Raw genomic sequence first — 14325 nt, 5'->3', positions numbered from 1 at the left:
CTGGAGAGAGAGAGAATGTGTATTAAATATTTCAAAAGTGAGTGCCTATTGGGTAATAAGAACGGAGTAAATGTTAGTAGAGTGGACAGTATTGACAATAGGATGAAAAACATCAGAAGTAATGTTGAACGTGCAGCAATGAAAATACAGGAGAACAAAATGGACATAAATAAAGAAATAGTGTGCTTGAATGTTATCCTTTATAGAACAAAATGTGAAATTGAAAAGTTGCAGAAGTGACAAGAGATTAGCAGGGTTGAGAAGAGAAAGAAGCAGGTGGTCCAAAGTAATAATAAACACCAAGTGAACAAATGAGAAAAACAAGGAGAAAATTGTGTATGGAGACTCAATGTTCAGAGGAGTGCTTAATGAAGGTGTAACAAAATTGCATTTTCCTGGTGCAAAAATTCATGATAAGAAAGAATTACCTGTCTTGGTTGGCACAAACGATCTGAGAGGCAAGAAGTATTCTATGAAAGAGGATGTAAAGGAGTTGTTAGAAGAAACAAAACTGAAGAGTGAGAAGGTGAAGATTGCAAGTCTCCTGCCATGCTATCACTGAGGTGAACTGAAGAGGAGGGCATTGGTAGCAAATGAGTCAATTTGGAGGTTGTGCAGAAGGGATGAGAATGATGTAGGATTTGTGGTCTGGGTTTGATGGAAAGAAAGATTTGTACAATGCTGATGGACTGCATCTAAATGGTTTTAGTTGTCTAGAGAGATTTGTTCAGTGAACAAATTTTAGTGAACAAAGTGTTTTTCAGTGAACAATTTTTGGCATATTCAGTGAACAAAGTTCAGGAAAACTTAAACAATTAGGGTGGAAGCAGGTGAGTTTGTGTGAAGGCACCCATGAGGTGAGCAAGTGTGAGAATGACCAAGTGCAGAATCTAGTCTCTCAAGAAAAAATATTGAATAGGATAGTCGATTCGGGAAGAAAAGGTGAGTGGGGACCTAAAGGGATGCTTCAGTAATTACATACTAATGCCAGAAGTATCAAGAACAAGAGTGAGGAGTTTGGGTACTGATTAGTGCAACCTCACCAAAAGTTATAATTAGTGACACTTGGCTAACAGCAAATGATGTAGTTACAGGGATAGAATGTGAAGTGTTTACTATTTTCAGAGAAGATATGATGGGGGGGGGGGATACTACTGAAGATAGCAGATGAATTATTGCCAAAAATGACCAGGAGATAGGCAGAAGGATGGCTGTTCATTTGAAGCAATCTGGCATGAGATCTAGGCCAGTAAGACAAAATATACATTTGGTTCTCGTGGAAAGGCTTAGATGTTGGTTATGCATTTTTTACTAAATGATTTAAGGAAATTACAACGTCAACTAGGATATACATTAAAATAAATTTAATATACTTCAATATTTCGGCAACGTCACGTTGCCATTTTCAAGAAACTTAAGAACAAGACACCTGCATGCAGGCACAACAAACAGTAAGTGAGGAAGAAGCAGGAAGCTATTATTTCTCCTAAAGTCCTAATGGTGCCCCATAGCAAGCAATGTTGGTATTCTTGGGCGATTGGGCTGAAGGTCTTCTTATGTAGGTTCCCAAATTTGAGGCAATCTCATGCAGCCAAATTTGTTGAGGTTTTGATTGTTTAATATCGTTGGCGACGTGGTTTGGAAGATGTCATATCCCGCGTTCAATTCTTATCATTTGATAAGAATTGAACGCAGGATACGACACCTTCCAAACCACGTCGCCAACGATATTAGACTGGATGTGGCTTGTGTTCTGACCAAAGCTAAACCACCAAAAGCTGGGTGGGGGGGGGGGGGGGTGGGGGGGGGGGGGGGTGGGGGGGGGGGGGGGTGGGGGGGGGGGGGGGTGGGGGGGGGGGGGGGTGGGGGGGGGGGGGGGTGGGGGGGGGGGGGGGTGGGGGGGGGGGGGGGTGGGGGGGGGGGGGGGTGGGGGGGGGGGGGGGTGGGGGGGGGGGGGGGTGGGGGGGGGGGGGGGTGGGGGGGGGGGGGGGTGGGGGGGGGGGGGGGTGGGGGGGGGGGGGGGTGGGGGGGGGGGGGGGTGGGGGGGGGGGGGGGTGGGGGGGGGGGGGGGTGGGGGGGGGGGGGGGTGGGGGGGGGGGGGGGTGGGGGGGGGGGGGGGTGGGGGGGGGGGGGGGTGGGGGGGGGGGGGGGTGGGGGGGGGGGGGGGTGGGGGGGGGGGGGGGTGGGGGGGGGGGGGGGTGGGGGGGGGGGGGGGTGGGGGGGGGGGGGGGTGGGGGGGGGGGGGGGTGGGGGGGGGGGGGGGTGGGGGGGGGGGGGGGAAACTTGAATACGGGATAAGCATTCATCACTGTATGCTTTTTGAAGCATTTCATGTGTTTTGGTAAAACTTTTACCAAGTTTAGCACAAAAGTCAATCACAGCTCTGTTTGTAACTCATTTTCCGACCGTTCGTCAAAACACATTGTCACTCTTGGCACCATAACTCGACTTCTAATGAAACAAATGTCATAAACAGTTGACACAACACTAATGAAGGTTGCCGCTTTCGACAACAAAAAGAATGAATGCAGATGGTACTCTAGTATCAGAAGCTAATGAGATTGTTCAATAAATTAGTGTTCACTTTGCTAAGATATATCATGCAAATATGTCACATGGTGCACAGTGCTACTACTATGTTTGATGAAGAGTTAGAGGTGCATGAGAATGAAGTTAAAGAGCTACTGAATAACTTGGATAATAATTCAGCAATAGGATCAGATGGGATATCAGCATGTATTCTAAAGGCATGTTCAGCTGAAATGGTTAGACCTTTGATGTGTTTGTATAATCTGGGTCTCAGCTCAGGAAAGATATCACAGGAATAGAAAAAATGTAGTGAAGATATTAGAGAAGTTGGTAAGAACTTGCATATAGAAATAGTATACTCTGCAAGGAACAGCATGGGTTTACTAAAGGGAGATTATGTTTTAGCAATTTGTTTGCATTTTATAACAATATTACAGCCAAGTTGGATAAAAGAAATGGACACATTATGATACTGGTGGATTTTGCTAAGCTTTTTAGAAGGATATACCACATGAAAGACTGTTGCATAAATTGAAGAATATGGGTTTGGAATATAAACTCTTAACCTGGATAATGAATGGTTGACAAACATATCAAAATATGGTATATAGTGGGTGTAAATCTGCCAGATTTAAAGTGACCGGTGGCATACCCCATAATTTAGTCCTTGGGCCACTGTTGTTCACAATCTCTACTAATGACATTAGAAAAGATCAAACAGGTGATGTTCAACTGTATGCTGATGATGCAAAGATAGACAGGGCAATCAGGGATGTTACTGATATTGAGCACTTACAGAATGATTTGAGGAGGCTGGAAATTTGGGCAAATGAAAAATCGCTATCACTTTAAGTGATGAGATTTCCAATGGAATATTATATTAGCAGGGTTATTGATGAGACTAGGGATCTTGGCAAAATGGTGGATAGGAATTTGAAGTCCAAAGGTCACACAGCAAAAATTGCAAATACAACTCAGAAGATAATTGCAATGCTGAAGTAAATCTTGATATGTAAGGATAAGAAGAAAATCATTTTGCAACTTTACAAGGCCTTGATAAGACTACGCCCTGTTATGTGCAGATGTGGTGTCCGAGTTCAAAGGGGATAAAGAAGCTGTGGAAAGGATGCAAAGAAGAGTTACAAAGATTACATCAGGATTACGGAATTTAGATTATGAGGAGAGATTGTGAGTATGTGGACTACAGACTGATTAGCAGGAGAAAGAGGATGATATGATAGAGGTCTATAAACTTCTAAATGTGTATTATAGTATATCATCTGTTGAAATTTTTCGTTATATGGAAAGTGGGGAGAAAACATTGGGACATCCAGTGGAGTTAACTTTGTTCGTGGTTAAGAAATGGGTAAGATTTAGATTTTTTTTTTTTTTTTTCCTCACAGAGCAGTGAGTGCATCTAGTGTGAATGAATTTAAGGGAAGGTATGACAGATGGTTTGTATAGAGTCCCTCAATGAGTCCTCGACTCCCTGGAGGTCTCAGATAATAATAATGAAAAAAGTCAAACAATACATGAAATTATATGTCATTAGAAAAGACGTTGTAAATGTTACTCTTATACAGTTGACTCACTACAGAAGAACTCATACGGATTATAAATACAGGTTTGAATAATAGTGGCCTGTAGGATTCTAGTTTAAATTTTTTGAACCAGATAATTTGTTTACACTGAGTTTTTTTTTATATCGGTTTACATAGTGTGAATTGACTGTATCGTGTTAACACACAAGAAAAAAAAAAAAAACTGTTTAAAGCTATTACAAATTTTCTGGAAACTAAATCACTATGGATTAAGGCATAGTTACAGTACCACATGGCCAATAAATCACCAAATTAATACAGGTTAATCTTTAAGAAATCAAATTCCATCTTTTATGTATTTATAAATGTTTCCCTATAAATAAACTTTCTATTTTAATAATATAACAAAAAGCTTACTTGATAAGCATAATCAGTGCAGATTCCAGTGGTGGAAGAAGACGACGAATTACATCCTCTGCTATCAGTTCTTTGCAATGTATTAAAAAACTTGCCATTGCTAAGAGAAATAAGTAAAAAGCATAAAATTGTGAATAGTGGAAATGCCAGTTTTTCAAATTACGCTCAGCTTTATTTTGAAAATACTGGCAAATCTTAGTTTCTAGTATTAAGTGTAGCATAAGGCACAAGACAAAAATGCTAGCATAAAAACACATATATAAAATAATAAATTTAAGTGTTGTCATTATTGTTATCTTCTGGCATTACTTTTCAAATAAACTCACAGGTTTCCTACAAATTTGAATCTGTATACAATGTTTATACATATCTGAATAAATATACAAATGTTATACATTGAACTACAGCAAATATTGGTGCAGTGAATTCACTATAACAAGCTACCAAAAATTTCAAACCAAAGCCTTATTCACCATTACTGTTATTCTAAAAAGTAATTCCCAAAAGCAAACTTCATACTGTATTTCTTCAATACTTATGAATTTATCACTGAACATACATATATAATTTACCTCCTAACATTTATGGTTTATTATAAAATGATTATTTTCATAATGAAATGATAAGTAATTTTTTCATAATTGTACTGTTTATGTAACTGTAGTTTTTGTGGGATTGCAAAAACACATGGAATTTTCAGTTAAGACGGGGTATATTTCAGTTGACCCTTGAACAACGCGGGGGTGTTAGGGATGCCGACTTCCCTGCATTGTTTGAAAATCCATGTATAACTTCTGACTCTCCAAAACTTAACTACTAATAGCCTATGTTGAAGCCTTATCAATAACATGAACAGTCAATTAACACATATTTTGGATGTTATATGTATTATATACTGTATTCTTACAATAAAATAAGCTAGAGAAAAGAAAATCTTATCAAGAAAATTACAAGGAAGAGAAAATGCATTTACAGTACCTACATCAAAATTGTTTTATATGATACAAAACACTGTAGATGTTTTACATATTACTAACACTAGACATCAAAAATGAAAAGATAATGTGAAAAATAAATTCATATTTATTTACAGGTATAACGATTCATGCACTGATCACAAAGAAGTAGCAATGTGATCTTCATGGTAGCCTGGTGTAATCGATATGATTGCTTCATGGGAGCCTAGCCTATACACTAATGAATGAATCGATATAAAATTTTTATTTTATTATAATTAATTAAATAAATTTAATAATTAATTAATAACAATTAATTTTATGCAGTTAAGATTTAATACTGCATCTTTACATTTGTTTACATTTTTTTAAACTGCAAATGGCCATGTATGGTCGTAAGTGTTTGTATGCATAAGTTGATAAATCTTAACTAATAGATCTGTGTATATTTTATGGTAGTAAATGATAAAATACACTAGTATCTACATATATTTTATGAATTCATAACATACTTAACTCTTTCTTAATTTTTTTGATATTTCTAGGCTATGCGGTTTGTCTGATAGTTTTTCAAATTATCACAAATCTCAAAAAAATTTTCCAATATATTTATTGAAAAAAATCCGCATAAGTGGACCTGCACAGTTCAAACCTGCTTTGTTCAAATGTCAACTGTATTTCACTGCATAAAGTATGCAATGGTATAAAGCTGATACAGTATAAATGTAATGTATAAAGATATTGGCAGTGCATAGGAGATAGACATGAGTATCTGAAAGAAGCAATATCAGACTGCAAACCTAAAGACAGAGAATAAATTAAGTAGAATTTGGAAGGATGAGTAACATAATTAAACAGGAGCTCCAAAATAAAAATAAAATAAAAAAAAAGAAAGAAAATATTGAGGGTATATAAGGAGAAAAGCGATCAGTAAGCTCATGAATAGTACAAAGCATGAAAGGTGACATGGTAAAGAAGGCAAAATCAGATTATGAAAAGAAATTAGCCAAGCATGCCAAAATATGATGGTAGTGGTGGTAGATAAGGCTGAAGTTCAGAGGGCATACTGCTAAAATGGTCAAAGTATCTCATGGGATTACTTGATTATTGAAGAACTCACAAACAAGCAGAGATAAGGAAGTTATTCCTCTTTATAAAGCCTTGATATAACTACATCTGGATTATTGTGCTCAGGTCCAGTCACGTGGATTTCTTGGGGAAGAAGTGGTGGACAGGATCCAGAGCTAAGTGACCAAGATGTTGAGTGATGTGTGGAATGTTTCCTATGATAACAAATTGAGGGCTTATGGGTTGCAAATTGGTTGATAGGTTGAAAAGAGTGGATATGATAGAAATGTTTAAGCTATTAAAAGGATTTTAGGGAATTGACAGAAGAAATATTTCAGCACTTGGCTAGAGGTAGAATAAGGGATGATCCCTTATTCTACCTCTGAGTTGAGTAAGAGTGTGGTTAGCAAGGGTATACAAACTATTTTTGGTTGGAGAGTGGTGAATGAGTGGAATGAACTGACAGTCTATTGGAGTGCTTTGTCTGCTGATGAGTTCAAGGAGAGAGAGATGATAAATATTTAATGATGCTCCTATATTTGATATTAAACTCAAAAAAGGAAGCTGTTTTAATGGAGAAGTCCCCTACCCATCCTTTTTTTTATCCAACTAGCTTACAGAGATACTAAAATGGGATTATATTAAAGAAGGATTATTAATTTGACACATCTGTGCTTTTTTCCAGAAATGTTTGTTCAACTAGGACCTTAACAATTTTACATGTTTTAATATGCAAGAAGCATACATTGCCAAACATACGCAATTTGTTAAAGAAAAGGCTTGATGGAGTGAGAAGCTGTGAAAAATACATTTGGATTAGACAGGAATTACTGAATGCCAGTGAAATTTCAAATGAAGAAAGTGTTTGATGGTGTGAGAAGCTGTCAAAAATGAATTTGATCAGACAGGAAGAGGAAATGGAAATCCCAAATGCTAGTGAAATTACAAATGAAGAAAACAAAGTAAGAGATGTGGCAAGTTGTGACATGCAAGAAGGAAGCGAGTATGAGTTATGGCAAATGACAGTAACAGTGGTGTGAAATATGAAAGGCAATATAAAAACATGTTGATTGATTTTAGCGGTATAGATGAGAACACAGACTGATAAGAAAATAACTATTAACTTATTTTTAATATTTTGCTGGTATTCTATCCAGCATCTTCAGAGCAAAAAACTAGTTTGTCACAGTACGTGAGACAACAACAATTTGGTATAACAATGAGACTAGTTTGAACAATTGTAACATACAACACAAAAACTAAAGTCCTAGGCACCATCTATGTTGAGGGAAAAATTAAATAAATATCAATAAAAAAATAGGTATTAATTTGGTCTTAGGATGACTTCCCCCCCAAATCGTTAGCAAATTTATACAGCCATACTTGTTGAAGTTTGGAGTATGTTTCAAGGCTTGTGTTGATTCCAGGAACAACCTCTCTGACTTATAGAAGCTTCTGTGCAGCACTTTTGTTTTTTTCCAATTGATCTTGTGTGCCAGGGTATCTAAAGCATGGTCTGCTAGACCTGACTTGCCATATCGATAGTGCTGGATGTATTTTTTATGTTCACTGAGGCAGGCGTCCACAGTAAGCATGATTACAAAAACAGGGCACTTCATAGATTCCTGGATGTGATAAAGGAGAGATTCTGTCCTTGGATAAACGGATGAGAGTTGCCAATTTCACATACTGTGTAAATACAGTGCATAGTTGATGTTTGTTAAGCATTCTAGATTTCTTTTTAGATGTGCCTTTAATGTAGGGGATGGAGACAGTTTTGTTGTAGTCTTCTGTGGCAGACAGTGAGGGGGGGGGGGAATTTTGGGGAGCATTTAGTATTTTGTCTATCTCATGGGGATTATAGCCACTAGCCAAGAAAGTGTGACGCACGTGAGTGAGTTCAGCAGTGAGAGCAATGTTATTGGAACAAATCGCTCTAGCTAACACTAACCTCTGTGGGTTAGTGTTTTTTAGGATAGCATATTGTTGAGATGGATGATGGTGTAATTGTGTAAATATCTCCCTGTATGTGTGGGTTTTCTATAAACTGAGAATGATAAGGAGCCATCTGGAAGATGTGTGTTTAGTGTATCCAGGGAGGGCAGACAGTCATTAGCTTCCAGTTCCATTGCAAAAAGGATTTTTGGGTGTTGACTATTTAAATGCACTAAGAATGTATTCAATGTGTCTGGGCCATGTGGTCAAATAGCAAGCACATTATCAACATAGCATAAGCCTTCCCACATGTTTGTACCAGCCATTTTCAGTTTCAGTAGAAACTGAAAATGGCTAGTACTGATTGCAAAACAACCACATGGTAAGCATAAATGGCAATGGACAGAAAAGGGTGAAAAATCCAAAATGAATATTGTGGTGCACAGAAATTCCATAATCAGGAACATGCTAAATGAGCAATGAAAGTGTCCTTTCTTTCATGCTTACACGGTGATCAGAATACATTATGGAAAATTATGGAGACAACTATGTGTTAGAGTAAAATTTTAGTTTAATATAAACCAAAATGAATACTCGAAATTTCGGTCATCATCTGGAGCATACACATATATACAAAGAAACAAGCTGCACTACAATCTACATGGTTTGCTAAAGTTACTGACCAACCATTACAACAATTACTGGCCTGACCTCTGGTGGGAAAAAAAAAACCTTTACATCAAAGCTAGAGTCCTATTATTATCTATTAGGTTACAGAATTAAATTGGGAAGAGAGCAACATGTTTATATATATTTAAAAAAAAAAAAACTGTCATTATACATCCAGTAAAAGCTGAAAATTGCTTAAAGTCCTAAAGTATGCTAGATACTAAGTAGGCTGAATATGTGCCATCCAAATTCTTGGAATTGTTATGCCACCATTATTGTTGAGATTAGAGTGGTTAATCAGAATTTCACAGGCTTCTTTAAATTTTCTCTCATACCAGGTTTTTGTATGATGTGAAGAGCAGGTACTTTTCCAATCAATTTGGTGTAGGGTGTTGAGAGCATGATCTGAGAGGCTTGCTTCATCAAAATTGTTATATTTAATGTGTCTTTTGTGTTATTTTTTTTGACATATAGGGATTGTACGTCCAGTTTCACCAATATAAGGTGAAAGTTACAGGTGCAGTAGATGCAATAAACTTCAGGATGTGTCAATAGGAGGAAAGGAACCTTAGAGGAGTTGAATAAGTTTTTTAATTTTATAGGTGGTTTAAAAGTGGCATTGAGATTATAATGGTGTAGGATTCTATTGATTTTTCTGATAACCCTTTAATGTATAGGATGGCTATAGTTTTACTGTAATCTATATTCTTTTTTGATGAAGTTTTATGAAGAACTTTATTAATAGTATTTTTGTTATAGCCATTATTTATAAATGTGTTGCTAATAATCTTTAATTCTTGTTCCAATTTTTTGAGATGGGTGGTGATATGAGTTATCATGTATATATTGGCCAGTATGTGTCGGTTTGCGGTAAACCATGAAGGATAGACTGCCTGAGGGAAGATGTGTGACCAGTGTATCCAGGAACGGGAGCAAGTTCTGATTTTCAATTTCAATAGTAAATTGTATGCGTTCATGTTGTTTGTTCAGGTGACTAAGGAATGTGTTTAATGTTTTGCAGACCATGTGGCCAGATGACGAAAACATCGTCATCGTATCTAACCCACACTGTAGGTTTTAGAGTAAAGGAATCAAGAGCACTTTGCTCAAAGCTTCCATATAAAAGTTAGCAATTGGGGAAGATAATGGTGAGCCCATGGCCGTACCTTCTTTTAGTATGTAAAATTTATTTTGCCACATTTTTATTTGAATGTTCATTTTGGTTTATATTAAACTAAAGTTTTACTCTACCATGGTAGTTGTCTCCATAATTTTCCATAATGTAATACAATGAAAGGATGTTTTCTGGGTGTGAAGATGTGAGCAATGATAATTGAGGCCATATGTAAGCAGGAAGAGCAAGTGTATATTGGCTGGTTGAAATGAATGACTTAAAATGAGATAAGTATGAAATGAAAGAATATATGAAAGAGTTCTTGGAAGAAACAAATAAGAATAAAAGAGTCAAGGTTGTGAGTCCATTGCCAATGTAGAAAGAGCTGTGATGAACGATTTGACAGCAGACTGTAGGAAAAATGGTATGCAGTATGTTGATGTGTGGAGTGATTTTGATGGCAAGGAGGATTGTACTTGTCAGATAGATAGCACTTGAATGGATATGATGTCACGAGTTTGGGAAAATTGTTTGGTGAAAAAATTAAATATAGACAGTCAGGGAAACTAGATTTGTTGGAGTGGTGGATAGACACTTTCCAGGAAAGTTGGGATAGACACTGTGATGACAAAAAAAAGAGTGAGAGGTACAATAGAAGCCTAAAAACAGTATAACTAGTTAAAGAGAATATTGACAACAACTATGGGGAAGAGAATTTATTATTATTGGAGGGTACCTATTCAACAACTTTCTGTCTCCACCACTTAATCCATCAACTACACCAAACTACCAATACCATCATCATCGTTCAGCAAAGCCAGATTGTTCAGGTAAAAATATTTGATGCAAGACTTATGCCCTTCATGATGGAGAAAGCTGACCTTCCAGTTGTTCATAATCACACAACCTGGAAAACTGAGTGGAGGAAGCTTGTCCTATGATGATGAGAGAAAACAGGAGATTTTTCTGACAGGATAAAATGCCACAGATGTTGGTTGAGTGGATTTAAATTTCTGCAATATGTTCTGATATTTCCTCTGCATAAGGCAGTGGAATATGAGTAATTCTTGAACAGAAGAGGCAGGAATTCTATAGCTGTTGAAAACTCTGTTAATAAAGGCATCACTGAAACCATATGACAAGAACATTGATTTAATGTAATGTAATTCTTTATGTAGTAAGTGATCTATAGAACAAAGTATGGGCACAATGTTTTTATAATATGATAAGCAGCTGACTTGCTGCTGGATTTTGCAATAAGAAAAGCAATAACAAATTGTCAAATACACAGGAAATAGTCAAGTTATTAAATAATCACTTCGGTAAGGTATACATTCCAGACAAAACATTAATTCTCTGGAAGGCAAGGTGGAAATACATGAAAATATAGAGGTAGATGAAGTAGCGTTATTAAAGATAGCACAAGAGCTTCATGCAAACATGATAGTGAGAATGGATGGGATATCAACACAGTTGCTAAACAAACATGCTAGAGAAAGTTAGTATTGAATCTAACCTGATAGGTCTCAACAAAAGCATGATTAAGATATTGCAGAGACTGGTCAGAAACCACATTTAGAAGAGAAAGACAGCAACTTGAATCCTATACAGAGGACTGCTGGGATTTGTTAAAAGGTAAGTTTTGTTTATGTAATCTGCTCATATTTTATGAGAATGAAGAAGAGTTGGATCAGAGAAATTGTAATACCATAATACTTATGGATTTTGTCAAGACATCTAAAGGGATTCCAAATGGGAAGCTATTATACAGACTCAAGGGGAGGGTATACAAAAGAGCATGTGACACAGATGGGTGTATGGCTGACTGGGTGACATGGTGGAGCTGAGTCTAAGAAAATGAGGTTGACAAGTTGTGTACTGTAGGGGGGGGGGGGGTCTGTGCTTGGACCAGAGAATCCATGTTAAATTTGTATATTAAGAACACTGGAGATATGGAGAACATTCAATTATATGCTGATGATGATGCAAAGTTGAATCAGGTAACAAGATGGATATATCTGGTACTAAATCCTTGCAGGCAAACTTGAATAGACTGATCCTGATCCTAAGAGTCAGTGTTAACAAGTGTAAGTTTAATGTTGCCAAGTATAAGATTATGCATTTTGGACTAAAGACAGACTATTATTAATGGAAATTTGCTGCAGTGGTTGATGATGTATGGACCTAGGGATGATAGTAAAGTGTCACTTATACGTTTAGAAGCCACATGCCTAAGTGGTTAAGCTATTAGATCAGATAATGTTCAAGGGAATACTAACTTGTAGGAATAAGGAAATTATTCTCTAACTTTATAAAGCTTTGATGAAAGCCCATCTGAACTACTGTGATAGGAGATGGTCACCTGGATTCCATGGAGACAAAGATATAGAAAAAAATCAGCAACCAGGTAACCAAGAAAATATCTAGCCTGTGGAATTTTGCATATGAAGAAGCGTGGCCCTCAAAGTTTGAGAAACAGAAGGAAGAGAAGGGATATGACAGAAATAGAAATTGGTAAGGTGATTTTACAGTATGCATACTATAATATATAATTTTTGCTGCAAATATATAATTTTGCAACTCATGGCAGGTGGGGACACAGTACTTAGGGATCATCCCAGGAAGCTCAGTAAGAGGGTGGACTGTGGACTGGAATTTGAAAAAGAGTGGGATATGAGAAATATTTTTAGTACAGATACTTTTCAGCTCATGGCAGGAGAGGAAGAACTTGGGATCATCCCTGGAAGTTGAATAAGGATGTGGACAGGAAGCATGTGGGATCCAGGTTCTTTTCACCATATGTTGTACGTGAATGGAATAAGATGTCAGTGGGGACTGTATGTTTTTGGTGAATGCTTTAAGAGAGATATGACAGGTATTTATGCACTGCCTGACCTACAAAGACCCTCTCTTAGTGAGGTCTTGACTCCTTGGAGGTGTACCTATAATTATAGACAAACGTAGTAATTAACACAACTCAAAGGTACACTTTGAATTTACGTTGTGTTTATCAGGAGGTTTTCAACATGGGAGCCATTTGTCATACAGCACATATTAAGACAATATTCAAGATCAGACAACACTTAGTCCAATGTCAGGCAATATGGTTTCAAGTAGTCCAAATTTGCTTCAGTAACTAAGCATTTTGTAACTGAGGAGGAGATGTTTAAGAGCAACATCTTTCGAATTGGCATCTTTGGAACACAAAAGCACTTACCACAAAACACAAGTATTACAGTAAAGTAAATGTGTAAATTGTTTAAACTGTGTTGTTTATTTATTATCTTGTTTATCAAGCGGTTTTTCAAGCTTAATAGGAAAGGACTGTCACAGCTAAGTAACTTGGTTTCATAAAACCCTAATTAATTCTGACAAGGTGGTTAATCCTACCTGAACAACTGCATCCATCCTCTAGCTAGTGTGTTGTTTGAGATGAAAAACCTAAGTTTTCAGGAGGAAAACTCAGCCATTTATATACGAGACTGCACAACTCATCTTTAGTTTTAAAAGCCCTCAACACCCTAAGTTTCTTCATTAAGGTTCTCAGCATCTCAGACAATATCCATACCCATTTTTTTCCAACCAAAGGGCATTATTACCCACTGAGCTATGGATGTTTTTAATAATTAACTTAATATGTTAATAACCTAACAAATAAATGAAATTATTAACTCATATCACCAGAATTATGTTTAGAGCCTGTGTAGCTCAGTGGATGTGGCATTTGCACATCATGGGGCTTGACTGCATGAAAGAAGACTTCTTGGTTTCAAATCTAGTCGGCGACAAGAGAAAATTTTTCTTAAGCCTTTTTTCAATCGGTTCCCAAGTTAGTTGATCTCTGGCATGGGCATGCGGGTTTTTTCTTCCGGAAACTCTGGATTTTCGTCCCGTAAACTCAAGAAAATCGACCATAGAACCCACACTATTTCAGACATTAAATATATTGTGTTAGGGACCACAAGATGGTAGCACTTGTTGAGCCATCTCTCTTCACTGCGTGCTGCTTAATTAGTGATAGCCAATAGCCTTGGGCAGATATTTCTGATTGGGTACCAGCATGGGGACTGAACTGCCCACTCAGTCTCCAAAAAGT

The 14325-nt window shown here is 37.3% G+C and overlaps 1 protein-coding gene across 4 annotated transcripts in view; it reads right to left on the bottom strand.

Annotated features, from left to right (window-relative positions):
- Positions 1-14325, bottom strand: part of LOC150095098 (HEAT repeat-containing protein 5B) — a 665516-nt gene that overhangs the window by 443891 nt on the left and 207300 nt on the right. For all 4 annotated transcript variants that reach the window (XM_090410861.1, XM_090410863.1, XM_090410862.1 and 1 more), the window contains exon 13: positions 4488-4587. In XM_090410861.1, the coding sequence (XP_090266987.1) occupies positions 4488-4587 (100 nt within the window). The remainder of the gene's footprint in view (positions 1-4487; positions 4588-14325) is intronic.

Source organism: Typopeltis vanoorti, chromosome 21 (assembly GCF_054136105.1).
Source record: "Typopeltis vanoorti isolate ZY-2024b chromosome 21, IOZ_Tvanoo_1.0, whole genome shotgun sequence".
NCBI classification, from domain to species: domain Eukaryota; kingdom Metazoa; phylum Arthropoda; class Arachnida; order Uropygi; family Thelyphonidae; genus Typopeltis; species Typopeltis vanoorti.
Note: the sequence above shows the minus strand (reverse complement) of the source record. Positions and strands in the feature narration are given on the sequence as shown.